The sequence below is a fragment of the Pleurodeles waltl genome, chromosome 7, assembly GCF_031143425.1.
Source record: "Pleurodeles waltl isolate 20211129_DDA chromosome 7, aPleWal1.hap1.20221129, whole genome shotgun sequence".
NCBI classification, from domain to species: domain Eukaryota; kingdom Metazoa; phylum Chordata; class Amphibia; order Caudata; family Salamandridae; genus Pleurodeles; species Pleurodeles waltl.
The window spans coordinates 983,906,069-983,923,839 of NC_090446.1; the positions used below are offsets into that span (position 1 = coordinate 983,906,069).

The 17,771-nt window shown below is 44.0% G+C and overlaps 1 protein-coding gene across 1 annotated transcript in view; it reads right to left on the reverse strand.

The window, feature by feature from the left end:
* KIF19 (kinesin family member 19) overlaps positions 1 to 17,771 on the reverse strand; it is a 279,912-nt gene that overhangs the window by 101,885 nt on the left and 160,256 nt on the right. Inside the window, exon 5 of the mRNA XM_069199793.1 lies at positions 8,964 to 9,100. Within this exon, the coding sequence (XP_069055894.1) occupies positions 8,964 to 9,100 (137 nt within the window). The remainder of the gene's footprint in view (positions 1 to 8,963; positions 9,101 to 17,771) is intronic.

Here is a 17,771-nt window from a genome sequence, read left to right on the forward strand (position 1 = left end):
ATCTGGTCGCAAAATGAAAGAAAATATTGCTGCAGCCATTGCAGGACTCCAGAGCCTTAGTTCCCTGTCCTGAAAATATATTTTATAAAAAGATATAAGGGGGCAGTGTAGAGATAGACTACCCACTAGCCTTTGTAAGAGTGGCACGGGCTTACCTTAAAATGAGAGAGGAAGAGTGGCACATAGTCTCACAAGCCACTCTTGGGCCCCTGGGACTGGATTGCCTTGGGCTGAATTTATCTGAAAAGGGCAGTGAGACCACATGCCCCCCCTTCCCAAACCGGTATCGACCACAAGGACACCAACCCCCTGCCTGCACTCTCCAGGGCAGGGAACTCAACTTTTCTCTTGTTCGGTGACAGTAGTTAAAAATGCTGCTACTGCCCGGAGGGAAAAAAGAAAAAGTGCCAGCTCTCACTAGCACCCAATAAAAAAGTCACTGGATCTGGCAAGGAGAGCTGGCTGAGGCCATTAGGGCCCCGGGACTCCCCCCTCTGTCTCCAGCTAGTCTGCATTGTGGGTGCCCCGGGTGTGCTCTTCCCATGGCCACCAACAGAAATGTAGCTGTGGATGCCCCAGGTAGGCACCAAGGCACCCACTTAAGAAAAACATGCTGGCTCCCACCAGCATACATGATGTGTGCTGGCTATGGAGCTGGCTGAGGCTGTGGGGGCCATAGGGCACTCCTACTGGCCCACAATAAAAACATATGTGGGTGTCCTGGGTGGGCACTGGGACACTCACAAAAAAATATTTTTTAAAAGTGACCAGTAAATAAATGGCAGAAGCCCATTATTTATTACTCACTGCTCCTTGTAGGAGCACTCTATAATGCTCTGTGAGAGCAGTTTACACATTTGTTCAGCTGGGTGATGTCCCTAAAAGTAGCAGTGGCACAAACATGCATTTCTTTAGTGTTGTGAGGGCTGCAGGGAGTGCAGCAGCCGCCCAGCAGCATAAAAAAATTAGGGCCTGATCACAAGTACGGCGCTTCGAAGACCACCGTACTGACTTTGGTGTTGAGATCGCAGTGTCCTGTGGTGGTCCGACCAGACGATTTAGATGTTGGCAGTCAGACCACCATAGGACTGCTGCCACCGCCAACTCTTGACCCACTGCAGGGGTCAGGAGGCCAGCAGAATATGGAGGCGGTGCCAGCAGCGGCACCACTGTCCATATTACGATCTGCCTTTCCGCCAATCTTTTCAGTGTGGGGACACCGCCATGAAAAGGTAGGTGGAGAGGCAGAGATGGACCACAGGGGGGCCCCTGCACTGATATTGCCCATGTGTTGGGCAATGCACTGCCCCCCCTGCCAGCACAGTCATTATGCACACTGTCTGCCATGGCAACAGTACACATACCGACTGTGCTGGCGGCGCAGTTGGTGCCTCTGGCATAGGCTCTCCCCTTAGAGCGAAAGCAAATATCGCTGAAATGATTGCTCTGCCAGCCCCACGGGAACATTGTAATGCGGTGGTCTGGAGGCCGCTGGCTTGATAGCGTCCTCCTAACTGCCACACTGGTGGTATGCCAGTCTGACCGCCAGGGTCGTAATTAGGCCCTAAGTCTCCTGAGTCATTAAATCCATGACCACAGAAAAACGTAGTATATATTTTTAAAACACTCCTAGCTGGAGTGCAAGGATCCTCTTGCAGTTCTTTTTATGATTGCATTTAGTGAGCTGAAAATATCAAAGAACAACTCAGAAACATGTTAGTTTTATTACTGAAAATAAAAAAATAAAAAAACATGTCCAGGGGTCTTTCTTTTAAAAAAATTCAGCCCACAAAATGCAATAATTAAAACTAAGTCAAAAGAAAGACTCACAGACATGTAGATTTTATTTTGTTAATTATAACGTTATTATACATTTTTATAATAATCCTTGTTATTAAGCATTGTATTGTGTTAACCCCACGGGTGCCCTGGACGAGTTGGTTATGTCCGCTGCCATTGCGCTCAGGTACCAGGGACGTAACCACCTCGTCCAGGAATGGGTCCTCGGGAGAAGCGCTAGCGCTACCACCGAGGGCCTCGCACCCCCCTCCCATCGGCATGGATGGAAGGGGAATCACTTCCTCTTCCACCCCAAACCCCCAAACCCCCAACCCTCCCCGGTGACGTCTGATGGCGTCAGTGCGTGATCACGTGCTGACCTCATCAGATGCTGCCCCCACTGTGCTGGAAGCTCAGCTTCCAGAGCAGATCAGATGAGAAATGCAAAAATGCCGGGGACGGGAGAGGCATGAAAGGAAAGGCCTTTCCTTTGATGTCTTTCTGAACATTTCTGCAATCGGGCTGCAGAAATGACAACTAGACATAAGGGAGTTGTTTTTTTGTTGTTGTTATTGACATGAGGGGAGCGAGCTCTTGGGCAAGGGTCGCTCCCCAGAGGAGCAAATTATTTTAAGGCACCAGGGATATATATATATATATATATATATATATATATATATATATATATATATATTTACACTTAGGGAGCGATCCCTTAGGCAAGGGTCGCTCCCCTGGGGGTCAAATTATCTTTAGGCAATTTCTGCCTCCCTTGGGGGCATATCAGCTTATTTTTATTAGGCCAATCTGCCCCCAAGGAGCGGCAGAAACCACTAAAAACCACAGATTTTATTTTAGGTCAGTTTCACGCAAAGTGGGCGACCCCTTAGGCAAGGGTCGCTCCCCTGGGGGGTGCAAATTTATTTTCGGCCATTTCTTCCCCCCTTGGGGGCAGATCAGCCTATTTTAAGTAGGCCGATCTGCCCCCAAGTGGGGCAGAAACCACTAGGTATCAGGGACTTTTTTCTTTTTTTTTTTTACAGATGGGGAGCGATCCCTCAGGCAAGGGTCACTCCCCTGGGGGGCAATTTTATTTTAAGCCGTCTCTGCCTCCCTTGAGGGCAGTTGGTCTGCCCCCAAGGAGGGCAGAAACCACTAGGCACAAGGGATTCTTTTTTGCACTAATTTCACCTAAGGGGAGCAATTCCTTAGGCTAGGGTCGTTCCCCTGGGGTGGGGAGATTTATTTTAGGCCATTTCTGCCCCCTTGGGGCAGATCAGCCTATTTCTACTAGGCCGATCTGCCCCGGGGGGGGGGCAGAAACCAATTAGGCACCAGGGATTAGTCTGAGTATGTGTGTGTGTGTTTTGTTTGGGGGTCAGCCCCTTGGGCAAGGGTTGCTCCCCATGGGGGCACATTACTGTTGGCCATTTCTGCCCCCCTCGGGGGCAGATTGGCCTATTTCTGTAAGGCCCATCTACTCCCAAGGGGGGCAGAAAGCCCACCAGAGACCAGGGAAGATTTATTATTCAAAAGAAGAAGGTGGGTGTATGGCCATACCCCCCCCCCAAATAAATGGAGATAAAGTTGCTCTGCCCACTGGTGGGCAGATGGGGCAATTACCCCCGATCGTTTCCCCTGGGGGGGGGCAGAAAGCCTACTGGATGCCAGGAAATTTTTAAAAAAGAAAAAGGGTGGTGGTGGCTACCAATCAGTATGGGCATGGTTATGCCTCCCCACCCCCAGTCTTTCAGCTCTCCCCGCACACTAAAACATCTTATCACACGGTAAACAAGAGGACATTTGATTATTTTGGGTTTTGGTTTTACATTTGAGCCATGAGAGCTTGTGTAACTCTCAAAATCGTCCCACTTGGAATGGTGAGGGCTGCACTTTTTGGACTTTGGGACGCTGCCATGTAGAAAAATCTACGAGGCCGAGACACATCTGAAAACTAAAAATCTGGGTAAGTCCAGGGTGGTGTGCTTCACATGCACCCTGCACCAGTTTTTTAACCACAATGCCCTGCAAACCTCCAACTTTGCTGGAAATCGCACATTTTCCCACATTTTTGTGATGGAACCTTCCGGAATCTGCAGGAACCCACAAAATTCCTACCAGCCAGCACTGTCACATCTATACCGATAAAGATTCTGCCCCACTTATCAGCCTAAAAACATTTTTCTTCAAACAATCCTTTCGGACCCGCTTTGGTTCCCCCTCATTTTCGACATGTTTTTGGCTCTTCTCTGTCATAGGCACTTGGCCCACCTACACAAGTGGGGTATCATTTTTACCAGGCTACTGAGGGGAACGTTGGATGGTAGGAAATTTGTGCCGGTGCACTGATCCCACACAGAAATGTGGGAAAAATGTGATTTTTTAGCTAAATTTGAGGTTTGCTGAGGATTCTGGGTAAGAAAACACTGGGGGATCCACGCAGGTCACACCTCCCTGGACTCCCTCGGGTGTCTAGTTTTCAGAAATATTTGGGTTTTGTAGGTTTCCCTAGATGGCTGCTGAACCCAGGATCAAAAACACAGGTGCCCCTGCAAAAAAAGGTCATATTGTATTTTACAATTTTGATGTGTCACATAGTGTTTTGGGGCATTTCCTTTTGCGGGCACTATGCCTACCTACACAAGTGAAGTACCATTTTTATCAGGAGACCTGGGGGAACGCTGAATAGATGGAAGTTTGTGGCTCCCCTCAGATTCCAGAATTTTGCAGCACCCAAATGTGAGGAAAAAGTGTTTTTTGTTTGCCAAATGTTCAAATTTGCTAAGGATTCTGGGTAACAGAAATTGGTGAGAGCACCACAAGTTACCCCATCCTGTGTTTCCCTATGTGTCTAGTTTTTAGAAATTTCTAGGTTTGCTAGGTTTTCCTAGTTGCCGGCTGAACTAGAGGCCAAAATCCACAACTAGGCACTTTGCAAAAAAGAGGTCAATTTTCTCTGGGAAAATGTGATGTGTCCAAGTTGTGTTTTGGGGCATTTCCTGTCGCTGGCACTAGGCCTACTCACACAAGTGAGGTATTATTTTCATTGGGAGACTTGGGGGAACGCAGGGTAGAAGAAAATTTGTGGCTCCTCTCAGATTCCAGAACTTTCTGTCACGGAAATGTGCGGAAAAGGTGTTTTTTTGCCAAATTCTGAGGTTTGCAAAGGATTCTGGGTAACAGAACCTGGTGAGAGCCCCACAAGTCACCCCATTCTGAATTCCCCTAGGAGCTTAGTTTTCAAAAATGCCCAAGTTTGGTAGGTTTCCCTAGGTGCCGGCTGAGCTAGAGGCCAAAATCCACAGCTAGGCAGTTTCCAAAAAACACGTCAGATTTCAATATAAAAATGTCGTGTCCATGTTGCATTTCCTGTTGCAGGCACTATGCCTACCTACACAAGTGAGGTACCTTTTTTATCGGGAGACCTGGGGAAACGCTGGGTAGATGGAAGTTTGTGGCTCCCCTCAGATTCCAGAACTTTGCAGCACCCAAATGTGAGGAAAAAGTGTTTTTTCTGCCAAATTTTCAGATTTGCCTAGGATTCTGGGTAACAGAACCTGGTGAGAGCACCACAAGTTACCCCATCCTGGGTTTCCCTATGTGTCTAGTTTTTAGAAATGGCCAGGTTTGCTAGGTTTCCCTAGGTGCCGGCTGAGCTAGAGGCCAAAATCTACATTCCAAAAAACACGTCAGATTTCAATGTAAAAATGCCATGTGTCCATGTTGCGTTTCCTGCCGCGGGCATTAGGCCTACCCACACAAGTGAGGTACCATTTTTATCGGGGGACTTGAGGGAATACAAAATAGCAGAACAAGTGCTATTGCCCCTTGTATTTCTCTACATTTTTTCCTTCCAAATGTAAGACAGTGTGTAAAAAAAACATATATTTGAGAAATGCCTTGTAATTCACATGCTAGTATGGGGATCCCGGAATTCAGAGATGTGCAAATAACCACTGCTTCTCAACACCTTATCTTGTGCCTATTTTGGAAATACGAAGGTTTCCTTGTTACCTATTTTTCACTCTTTATATTTCCGCAAATGAATTGCTGTATACCCGGTATACAATGAAAACCCATTGCAAGGTGCAGCTCCTTTATTGGCTCTGGGTACCTAGAGTTCTTGATGAACCTACAAGCCCTATATATCCTGGCAAACAGAAGACTCCAGCAGATATAACAGTATATTGCTTTTGAAAATCTGACATTGCAGGAAAAAGTTGAAGAGTAAAACGTGGAGAAAAAAGGCTGTCTTTTTCACCTCAATTTCAATATTTATTTTTTATTTTTAGCTGTTACTTTCTGTATGAAAACCTTGAAGGATCTAGACAAATGATCCCTTGCTGAATTCAAAATGTGTCTACTTTTCAAAAATGTTTAACTTTCAGTGATCCAGCATTGGTATTACACCCATTTCTGTTACTAACTGGAAGGAGGCTAAAAGCACACAAAATAGTAAAAATGGGAAACGTCTCAGTAAAATGCAAATATTGTGTTAAAAAATGTGGTTTTCTGATTCAAGTCTGCCTGTTCCTGAAAGCTGGGAAGATGGTGATTGTACCATAAACCCTTTGTTGAATGCTTTTTCAGGGGAAAAACACAAGCCTTCTTCTGCAGCCCTTTTTTTCCATTTGTTTAAAAAACAAAAACGACATTTTCGATGTATTTTGGCTAATTTCTTGGTCTCCTCCAGGAGAACCCACAAACTCTGGGTACCTATAGAATCCCTAGGATGCTGGAAAAAAGGGACGCCAATTTGACGTAGGTAGCTTATGTGGACAAAAAGTTATGAGGGCCTAAGCCCGAACTTCCCCAAATAGCCCAAAAATAGCCTGGAACCTGAGGGGGGAAAAAGGCCTGGCCGCGTAGGGGTTAATTACTGAAATATACATTTGATTAAAAATATTTGTGATTTTTGGACAATGGCTGTATGCTCATCCCTTGAGAAAGCCAATGGGTCCACTTTTTATATTATGATGTTGAGACAATTTAACAAAGTCAGTAAGTCTGCCTGAGTACAGTCAGGACCTCCAAGCCCAACCGAACACTGTGCATACGAGACGGTGTGTGCTGCAGGAGGCACAGTGCTATATTTAAACATTTTACCATGTAATTAAGAACATTTCAAACAGGTGGCACAATGACACAATACCATCAGCCATTGCCTTTCAGCCAACATGTTGCATTGTGTGGCTTGTAGTTTTGTTTTAAAGACTCATTTCATGCTCAAAATATCAGTATTCAAACTGCTGTTGGCTAAAATGCCAGGACTGGCCACAGGTGTTATACAAGAAAATTGAACCAACTGTCAGCTATACTTAAAATTAAAGAAGTAATTTAGTCCATTTAAAAAGTGCTTGTTTTGAACAGAAAACCAAACGTAATAACTTCCCACATATTTTGTGAGAGTTTACTTGCTTCTTACATTAGGACAAGCATTGGCAATGCAACATGTTTGTTTCTTTTGTGCAGTGGAAGGTTTTATACCAAGCTTCACAACACAACAAAGGGAAACATGGACGGTAGCAGCACAAACTTTTTTAACACAAAAGTAAAGGACAGGAGGCAGTAACACACTGGAAAGGGGTGGGATGAGTTAAACGGTTGTTATACATAAACATACAATAAGTACAAAACTCTTGAAAGAAACAGCCAAACCTATGGAATAATGATACATTCACATGCCTTTATAGGATGATTAGCCCTCATCTAACACATTTGCTATGCTTTATCAATGGGCTCCACATCTAGCACTAGAATGCATCTGAGACTGCTATTCCTCACTTGTTTCCTAGGTATGGGTTTCCCAATGTGAGTAAAGTTATGTCCCTTATGTTGACATATATATTCTCCGATAATTAAACTGCCAGCCTATATTAAAATTGTATGTAGGTAAGCTATTTTGTTTTACTGGTGCCTCTATACCACAATATTAAAATCAGGAGGGACAAGCAACAGACTTTGATTTTCTTTTCCAACAACATGTTTCACCTCTTGATTTTAGCCCCTCTGTAATATAAGTATCTCACATCAAATAGTGTGAAATAGTCCCTGGTTCATATGGCATGTTCACCAGCTTCAGAAGGTGGGTGGCAGATCGCGTACATGTCATCAGGCTGTGTTGCGTTACTGGCGAGGCTGTCAGCATGCGTGATATGTTGTACAGGGCAAGGCACCTAAATCATAGCCTGCTTTATGGAATAGGCCATGCCCATGCTGCTAGGGCACACACAAAACTGATTGGGTGTTGATAGAGGGGGCACATAGGCCTTGATATTGTGAGCTACACACCCAACACCCAAACTTCTCCTGCCTCGATACCTGAGCCGATACGCTAGTGGTAATGAGGCAGTGAAGGCCAGGTCCCACAATTCACCCCAGCCTCGCCTGTGTTGCATCCTGACTGGAAAAGCAGTCTAACTGAGGCTGAGGAGAACAGCTTTTTGTTCAGCCTGGACCTCCTGCCTTGCTGCAAGTGTTGTTGACTACTAGCTGGAGTATGAACTTTTATATAAAACAAGATTGTATTTTGGATTGATTCATTATACCACATTAGATCATATTGCATTGAGTGTCATTTATTAGTATTAGTGAACCACACCACTTCTGCCCTGACAATTTTCTTAATGACTCAAGAGGCAACTTGTCTCAGTTGTCTTGTTTCTTCTATACAAGCCCCTATTTTTAGATGGAGCAACATCGGGCAGAAACAGAACACACTTCCTTCCTTTAGAGGACAGGTACAGAAAGGGCAGAAGCAGAGCAAGCTTCACCCCTACCAACAAGAAGCTCAATCTTCCCTCATAACAAGACACATACAAATTGGACAGCAGCAGTGCAAGGTTTGCTTCCTCACACAAGAGGTGCAGCTTGGTAGTAGCAAAGCAAGCACCGCTGTCCCACAGAAATGAATTTTAAAGTTTTAAGAAGCAATAGTGCCAGGAAGCATAAAGTGCCAATGATAGTTAATGTTCGCAGTAGACGGGGACCTAGGCACTATATGAAGCTTACTGTGATGGAATTCAGGTCAGATACACCAACCAGGCTTAGTGGAGACTGGAAAGTAGTGAGGTTCTGCCATCTGCCACTGCACATTAACTATACACCTGCCATTACTCACCTTCCCAGACAGATGGTCCTCATGAGCAAAAGGTTGCATAGTTTCCCCACAGCAAGGCCCTTACCTCAAGGTAGGACATAGAGACTTCATACTCCATGTCATCGCTGGTCTCCTCAATGGCCCGGAAGAGGTCATTAAGTGTGCGCACGTAGATGCCTGGCTCATAGTCTGTGCCCAGCATAGTGTAAGTCTTCCCACAACCTAGAAGAGATGCAGGGATGGACAATTTTATGAAAAGGGTGAACAGCATGCACATCAGGATTTTTCTTGACAACATCAACACTTCTGAAGTATTTGGTGTGCACCATACTGTACAGTGCTAGGAAATGGGATGGTATATGAGGTTATCAGAGGCTTTCCTAGACCATCAGTCAGTCTATTTCCATGAGAAGGATCCATAAGAGGAACCCAGATTTTTCAATCAGCAGCAGGTGAGGTTATGATGTGGGGAAGCAGGGATGTGGATAGTACCGAGTTTTGTGCATCCTGACACATTAGACGAAAAAACAAGATACAGTCAATTGATGGACTCCCAGTGCAGCTGGGGTGAACAAAGTAAACATTCAGCAGGATGCTCGATTGCTCCAATACTAAAATACAATGTAACTGTAAATGTAAACAGTAGAAATAGAGACATCTAGGATACACTGATCCTATAAGCTCAGTCCTCAAACTGTTGTTGTGATAATATCATAAAAATATTTTGTTTTACTATAGACTATGAAATGAGACCACACAAGTCATGAAAAACAGCATATCAATGTGTGCCCTCTTGTACCATCCAACTGCATACGGACAGTTCGTGCCATTATATGTGGTTTGATTCATAGGAGGAAATTGGTGTATCAATGGGATGTCGTGGAGAGAAGAGTAGGTCAACATGGACTACTTTTAAGGAGAAATAAGTATCATGAATGTGAGGATTATGCTTTAAATTAAATAATGTGTGCTTTCAATGGAAAAAGAAAAGTACTGTTGTTATGTTACTACTGTTATAAACTGGTTGCAGGAAGAAACAGAACTATTTAAAAATAAAGAGAAAGGTAGAGGAATTGAGTTCCAATTAGTTCTTGCTCACTTGCATATCAGTTGTCACAGCCAGGAGGAAGGAGCAAGATTATGAACGTGTAGTGCGGTCGACCACAGGCTCCGCCACCCGACTCTGTGTGAGTGACCGAGCAGAGTGGTGAGGACTCAGTACGGTGTGGTATGACCCACAAGGAACGCCGCTGTGTGTGACAGGGGCCGATAGTGTTACGGGAACAACCTGGAATCTATGCAACCTGCTCGATACTTAGCGTAAGGAAAACGCAACCAGGGCACAGATGCTGGGTGCCCCTGGGCTGTGTTCTCATTCCCGGCATTTCCGGACTATTTATAACAAGATTCCTGCACAGTAGCTCAAGTAGCTGTATCAACCTGCATGGGGAACCACAGATACGAGAGTGGTCGGGTGCGAGACAGCAGTGAGCTCAGTGGGGCTGCGCAATATAGCACCCAAAGACATGGCACCATAAAAATTACGCACCGCTGGAGGAAAAACAGAGAAGGTTGGCGGAGCAACAGTCGGTGGCCGTTCAGCACTTGGAGCTCGGCAGGAGCAAATGGCGAAGCTGGACCAGAACAGTGGGGCCCCAATAGGTATGCGGTTTTTAACAGGACAACACAATTAAACAATAATCGTGGCGAAGCAACTGTAAAAGCTCTGGGGGAAAGTGAGCGTAGACAAGGGGATAGGTTCGCAACCAGCTATCACGCACTTTTTCAGCAGTAGAGGTCAGGCTAATGGATTCGCAGGGATAAGTACTTTACCTGTGAATGCAACAGAGAACATAAAGGCAGTGTCCGATCTGAACCCCAACGCCCACAAAGGTGTCAGGCAAGAGACAGAAGTCAACACCATTTGCTTAGCAATACCCGAAAAATCCGTTGAGGAGGAGTACGGTGCTCCCCTCTGTATGAACTTGAGGTGGTTAAACCTGGCAAATACAGGGTCTCACACTGGGGTAATGTGCCCTGGGGATTCAGTGCAGACAGATGAAATGCAATTGGAGCAAAGACTAAAACCCCTAAAGCAAGCAGTCCAGGGGAAATGGTGATGACCACCTGTAGACAGTTTGGCTAATATTCAGTCATATAGCAATAACAGCTCAGAAATATTGAAAAAGAGGAGTCAAGCAGTACACAACGGAAACAACGCCAGGCCACTAACACTAGCACTGCAGTCTGGAGGGAGCCGTACAACTAATAAAAGCGGTATGGAGCTGTGCATCGATTGGGGGCCCGCTGTAGAAGTGCAGGATGATAAAGCAGAAAAAGTGGAAAATGATGGATAGAAAGGAAGAAACTCAGATTGATCTCGTGAAGGAGGTGATAAGTTTTATTCTCTTACGAGTTCTCCGAGGCCATCAGGAGCTGTCCTAATCAAAGTGAGGATGAGGTTAGTCACTCCTCAGATAATGGTACTAGTTTGTATGCAGCAGCAAGACCCTCGGTAAAACAGAAGCAACAACAGCACAAAAGGACTAGGGTGAGATCCAATTCACTAACCCAGAAACTGGCTCCTGGTTGCAGGGAAGCAAACCTGAGAACGGATTACTCAGGCATAAGACTTTCAACTCAGCAAGGGGGGCCAGAGACTCTGTCTTTTGCAAATGGTACTAGAGAAGGGGGCAAGGAAAGCAGCTTCATGGAAAATATGGGAAATCCAGATAAGTCAATGCTGCACTTAAACTATGGTACAATAAAGGAGCTTTAAAGTGAAACCTGGGCGGAGAGCCGAAGGGCCAGGGTGGCTACCAAAGAGCTTCAGGCTATGGTGTGGAAGGTTACTAAGACATGTGGGGAGATAGAAGAAAAACGCATACATAAACAGACACACACACCCCCACACACACACACAACACTCCCACTCCCGCACACCCCACCCCCACCCCCTCTCCTGTCAGAGAACCCAACTTACCTGCTTGCAGGGAGTCTTCCGGCAGGAGACGGGATGTGGCGCTGCTGCCTGTAGCAGCGTCCACCAGCAAAACACCGCCAGGCCGTCTCATTGCTCCTGATACGGTCAGCTGTGTTTTGCTGGCATGGCGCTGATGCTGACAGCAGCATCACCTTAACGCCGTCCGCTGCCATGACAGTCGACGGTATTCCGCCAGCCTTCTGGCAGAATTCCGTCTACGGTTATAATGCGGGTAGGTGGCTGGTAGCCACGACGACTGTAAGTTGGCTGCCATCGCTGTGGCGGTAGGCGGTCAATACCGCCAATGTTGTAATGAGGGCCATATTGTTTGCAGGAGACACAAGTAGAATACTGTAATAAATATATATTAGATACTCGTGGGATGAAAGTAGTGATGTACCAGGCAGAATATGAAAACCAGAGGGGTTGCTATAATAACCCGAAGTAGGGACATAATGCAGTAAGTATGGTAGATGGGCTATAGCCGAGTGCAGCTTCAATACAGTGGAGAACACCCTGTGTTCAAGTTGAACTCGCGGAGTGGCCTGACCCTTACGTAGTGTGTGGGGATATAAATTTTAATGTATCTGGGGTTAGCCTGTGGAAGATAACAGAATCTAACCTTAATGGTTACACTGGCAATAAACCAAGGGTTCTGAAAGCGCTTTGCAGTCTGCAGAAAAAGATTGGATTAGTCGATGAGTGGCCTACCCTAAATGCACCAGACCCTGGCTACACGTACTATTCTGCCCCACACAGAACATTAGCTCATTTAGATTACTTTCTAATATCACCGGAGTTGATAACTCGGTCATGGCTAGAACTATACCCACGTTTTATGTCAGATCATAACCCCTTGTTATTAGAAATTCTCACAAAGCACCTTAGAAGTAGAAGTAGAAGCTGGACCTTTGAGAGAGGACTTTTGAATTACCTCGTATAAATACACCATATGAACGTATGGTTACAGGAGTTTCTGGAAATGAATAGGGGCACGGCCCCAGTGGAAGTAGTATGGGATGCTCTAAAGGTGGGGATCCAAGGTGAAACCCTAAGCTTTAGCATAAGGTAGCCGAAGTATATTCAAGACCATATCCGGGAGCAATAGTCAACACTTACATCGGTCAAAAGTCAGTTAGCAGATGCTATAGCTAGGGGCATGGAACTTGATGCTGTCCTACAGAAGTTTGTAATTGCTAGAAGAGCAATCAACGGGAGCTCCACCAAAAAGGCTTCAGAAAAATACCTTGCCAAGGGCAGGGAGTGCTATGAGTATAACAAAAGGGTAGGTCGCCTTCTTGCGATACGAACGCGACGGAAGGTAGCAGCCTGAGTAACTAAAGAAATAAGGGATCCGCAGGGGGGGCTTGTCTCCAATCCTGAGGTCATCAGGGAAATCTTCTGTAGATATTATGAAGAACTTTATCGGGCAACCCCCTCGGATTCCTTAGAGAGTGAGTATTTAATGAATGGGTTTCTGAGTAGTGTAAATGTGGATTAAATCGTTCAAGGCAAGCGCAGGAACTTGGGGCTAAGTTTCGGGTGAGGAATTGGCGACAGCTATCCATTGTCTACCTTCAGGGAAAGCAGTTCGTACGGACGTGAACCCTCTTGAATTCTACAAGAATTTTAAGACTGTATAGATGCCAGTCTTCTTAGAACTGTTTATTCAAGTACTGCAAGGCAATAAGCTCCTCGCTTCCTGGGCAACCGCAAATATAGTGATATTTTTTTTAAAAGTGTAAAACACCATAAAAACGAGTTCATACAGGCCCATAACATTAATAAATAGTGATGCCAAGATCTATTCTAAAGTCCTTCCATCTCACCTAAGCCCTGTGATAGGTAAATTAGTCACACAGAATCAACATGGGTTTGTGCCGGGGAGCGAAACAACTGACCATATTAGAAGGGTCATCATGTTGTTTGATGCAACTAACGTTGCTAGAAAGCCTATAACAGTAGCACTGTTGAATATCAAAAAAGCATTCAACAGGGTTAACTGGGAGTATCTATGGAAAACCATGGCAGCTTACAGGTTAGGAAGGGGATTCATCACGGCAGTGCAAGCAATATATAAGAACCCAGCTGCCCAGATACAATCAATGGGGGGGTCAATCTAATTAGATACAAATTAGACGATGCACCAGGCATGGGTGCCCATGCTCTCCATTATTATTTGCTTTATAAATCGATCCCCTACTCTGACAGTTAGAAAGCAAGCCTGTTCTTTTACCAGTAAGGAGCTATGGATGGGAAAGCAAAATTTTAGCTTGCGCTGATGACGTAGCTGTCGTAATGACAAATCCTGATGAGACTTCAAGGGAAATTGAAAGGGTTGCGGAAAAGTTTGGAAAGTTTTCTGTGTATTCATTGAACAGAGACAAAACTCAATTGATGATTAATAGCCGTATATTTACACACGATGCTAGAAAAGTGGAGCATGCACTATATCTCGGGATCGATACTACCCCAAATATAGACCAGATAGTAAAATTAAATGTATCACCAATTTTAGACAAAGCAACACAGGACTTTAGCGGGTGGAACTATTTTCATATGTCCATAATGGGTCAGAATAATATAGTTCACGTGATTTTCGTTCTGAATGTCTTATACTTGTTTTGGGCAATTCTACTCAAATTTGAAAAGACATGGTTCACAGCGATAGATAATTTAATAACAAAATTCATTTGAGCCTATGGTAAGACTAGAAGGGCAAGTAAATATATGACTTTACCTAGAGAAAGAGGTTGGTGGTCTCTAGCTAATCTAAGATTGTATCAGTTGGCTACTGCCTTACAGTATATGCAACATCTGATGGTAAATAAAGATGAGGGTTTAAAGGGGATAGAATATGTTCCACATACTTATGAATTCTTAATTGGATCATTTTCTAATAATGGACTGCTATCCCTGTTGGAACCCAGTTATTTCAAGAAAGTTCAGTTTAAGGTATGAGAGGCTGCATTTAGATGTTGGAACTGGTAGCGAAAGAAAGCCGGCCTTGGAAGGTTTAACGGATATACCCCTATCTATAATAATCCATCCCTCCCAGAAATCTTTCGGGATCGGCATTTAGCAAAGTGGAATCAACTGAGAATTCGAAAATTAGGAGATTTCTTTCAAAGATCCGCGGTGAGAACATTTGAGGACCTCCGGGAGAGCTACGGGCTCAAGCAAAGCGGCTTTTTCAAATACCTGTAAATTAGGGATTTTTTTATTCAGGAAAACCAGGGGACAGGAAGAGTTTGGAAAGATTCGCCTTATGGAAGCACTGACCGGGAGAGCCCGACCCTCAATAAGCTTTCTGTACTGAATTTTAAATTCTGAACAACCTGATAATCTGGAGAAACACAGGGGCAAGTGGCAAGCTCGATTAAATACTAGGGACACTAGCTTTTATGAATCCCTTGAGTTGTTATACCTTATTGGTGTCATCGGGACTGCAGATGCAACATCATAAGGCAATCTTTGACTTATATTATAACCCATCTAAAATAGCCAAATGGTGGAGGATACAGGACCCCCCTGCCCGAGATCTTGTGTTTTTGGGGGCAGAGTTAGCGCATGTTTGCCACTTGCACAAGATTAGATGCACTGAAGATGGAGATTACGACATTTCTAAGGGTAGTATCCTTTTAGGGGTAATAGAGGTGTCAGGAACAGCATTTGGCCCCTTATATTCTTATCAAAGATGGTGTACCGCCTCCATTTAGTTTTTGCATGGCTCGACCTGCAACCCGCATCTTTTCAACCATGGCTGGGACGTCTCCTTTCCATATATAATCTCGAGATTGCCTTGTATCAACGTAAGGGGCAGAGAAGCCAGGTACAAGGGGCAAGAAAAGTGGGTTTTGCTTGAAGAGTGGGTTAAGTCTCGGGAGTCTGTAACTACTAAAACGACAGTGGATGTGGAATAAATAAATGGTGTTTTAAGATTAATGGTAGGATTACCTAGTGTAATATGCACTTTCTTTTTTTTTTGCACTCATGTACTTATGCACAACACGTGCCTTCCTTTGCTCTTCATGCATTTTGTGTAGAATATCTAGGTCCGAGGCAGGGTCAGCGAAATGGGCAAACTGAATTTCAAAGGGTTTCAGGAGGAAATTATAATTAAAAGTTGGTATGATAAATGAATATAGTAACCAAAGAATACATGTCAATGACGTACTGGGTGCTATACCTCCTTTCAATGTAATCAAAGTGATATTGTTATTCTTTTTATCTTCTTTCACTAATGAATTGTTTCTCAAGCATTTAATAAAAATGTAAAATAAAAACATTTTTAAAAAACATTTTGTCACAGCCACAGTGCACCCTGCAGGATATTTATAATGTTTTGTAAGGACAAACGCCCTTCCTGTTTGTACTAGCTCTAACATCCCAAATCGATTTTAGCAACAGACTTTCCTCAGCATTGTAGTTCTTACATACGTTTTAGGACCCCTTCATCAAACTGCAATTTAGTGCTCTCCTGGGACACCCCTGGAAACACATGGTCACAGAGGACTATAAAGTGGTGTCCCTGGGACCTAAAGAGGTACTCCCTCACAGCCCCTTACCTTAAAGCCTGGCTTGTGACAGCAGATGGAGAGATTTGGGTGCACCAGCAGCTCCATAAAGTATCTCCACATAATTCTAGTGACATCTAGTTACCTCCTCGTTTATTATTTACATGTAAAACTGTAAAGCATTAGGATCACCCATACGTAATTGTATGCGACTGCTGAGTGCTGTAGATAACAGGTGTTAATCACCCAAGTTAATGGTACTGAATTCACTGACCATCGGAAGAATGAAAGACTGAGTTGGCCTTACTGAGTTGGGAGATCATCACTTGTTAAGTTACAAGTGTTCATCCGACTGAAGCACTGCTGAGGATGCACACTACACTCAGAAAACAACATGGTCAGTAAATCTTATGCTTCTAATCAAGCGATTATTTGGGTGAGATACAGAAGGTTTTCTACCAGAGAAGCCATCTTGGAGAAATAGTTTGTGGGTAAACAGCCAGTACAACACAGCCGTTACCACGCTTTGCTATTACAATTCAGCCGTTACAACGCAGTGCCATTACCACGCATAATCTTTACTATGCAGGAATTTACAACACATATGCCTTTTCCATGCATGCCTTTACAAAGAATTTTGTCTTAAAAGCACAAATGGTAATGGCATATGTGTGTTAAATGTACGTATTAGGTAAGTAAAAATATTACGGAAATATTTTTTTCTAAGGGGTTTAGGGTGGGATCATATTGCGTTTTAATTGTAAGTATTAGTAAGTATTAAGCATTTATATACATATTCACTTAAAAAACAAAGGTTACAGGGATGTTATAGTTAGGGTCTGAATTTACTTGTACAAAACCATAGAAATTCAGCAGTCATAGTTAGAGTTCTTTTAAGTAACTATAACTCGCGCCCTAAGGTAACTATAACTCATGCCCTTGCCATGCACAGTTTGCTTAGCAATACATTTATTCCAAATGTTGCATTGATAATATCAAAGATGTCATACAAGATCTCATTAATGATATAATATTTGGAATAATTAGCTGTGCTTGGCAAAGGCGCGAGTATTGTTACATTAGGGCGCAAGTTATAGTTAGTTAAAAGAACTCTAACTATAACTGCTGAATTTCTATGGTTTTGTACGAGTAAATTCAGAACCTAACTATAACGTCCCTTTAGCCTTTGTTTTTTTCAGTGAATTTCTATGGTTTTTTAACGTAAACAATTTACATTAATATATGTTATTTCAACCTCCGCCGCGCACTGCCTTTTCCCCCTAAACTTTCAGTGCACAACAAGAATCACCGCAACAATTTTTTTGAAAATGTTGTGAAGATGCGTCAAACAGTGCCAAAGACATAGGCAAGTCAAAAAACGCTTTTCCTTGGA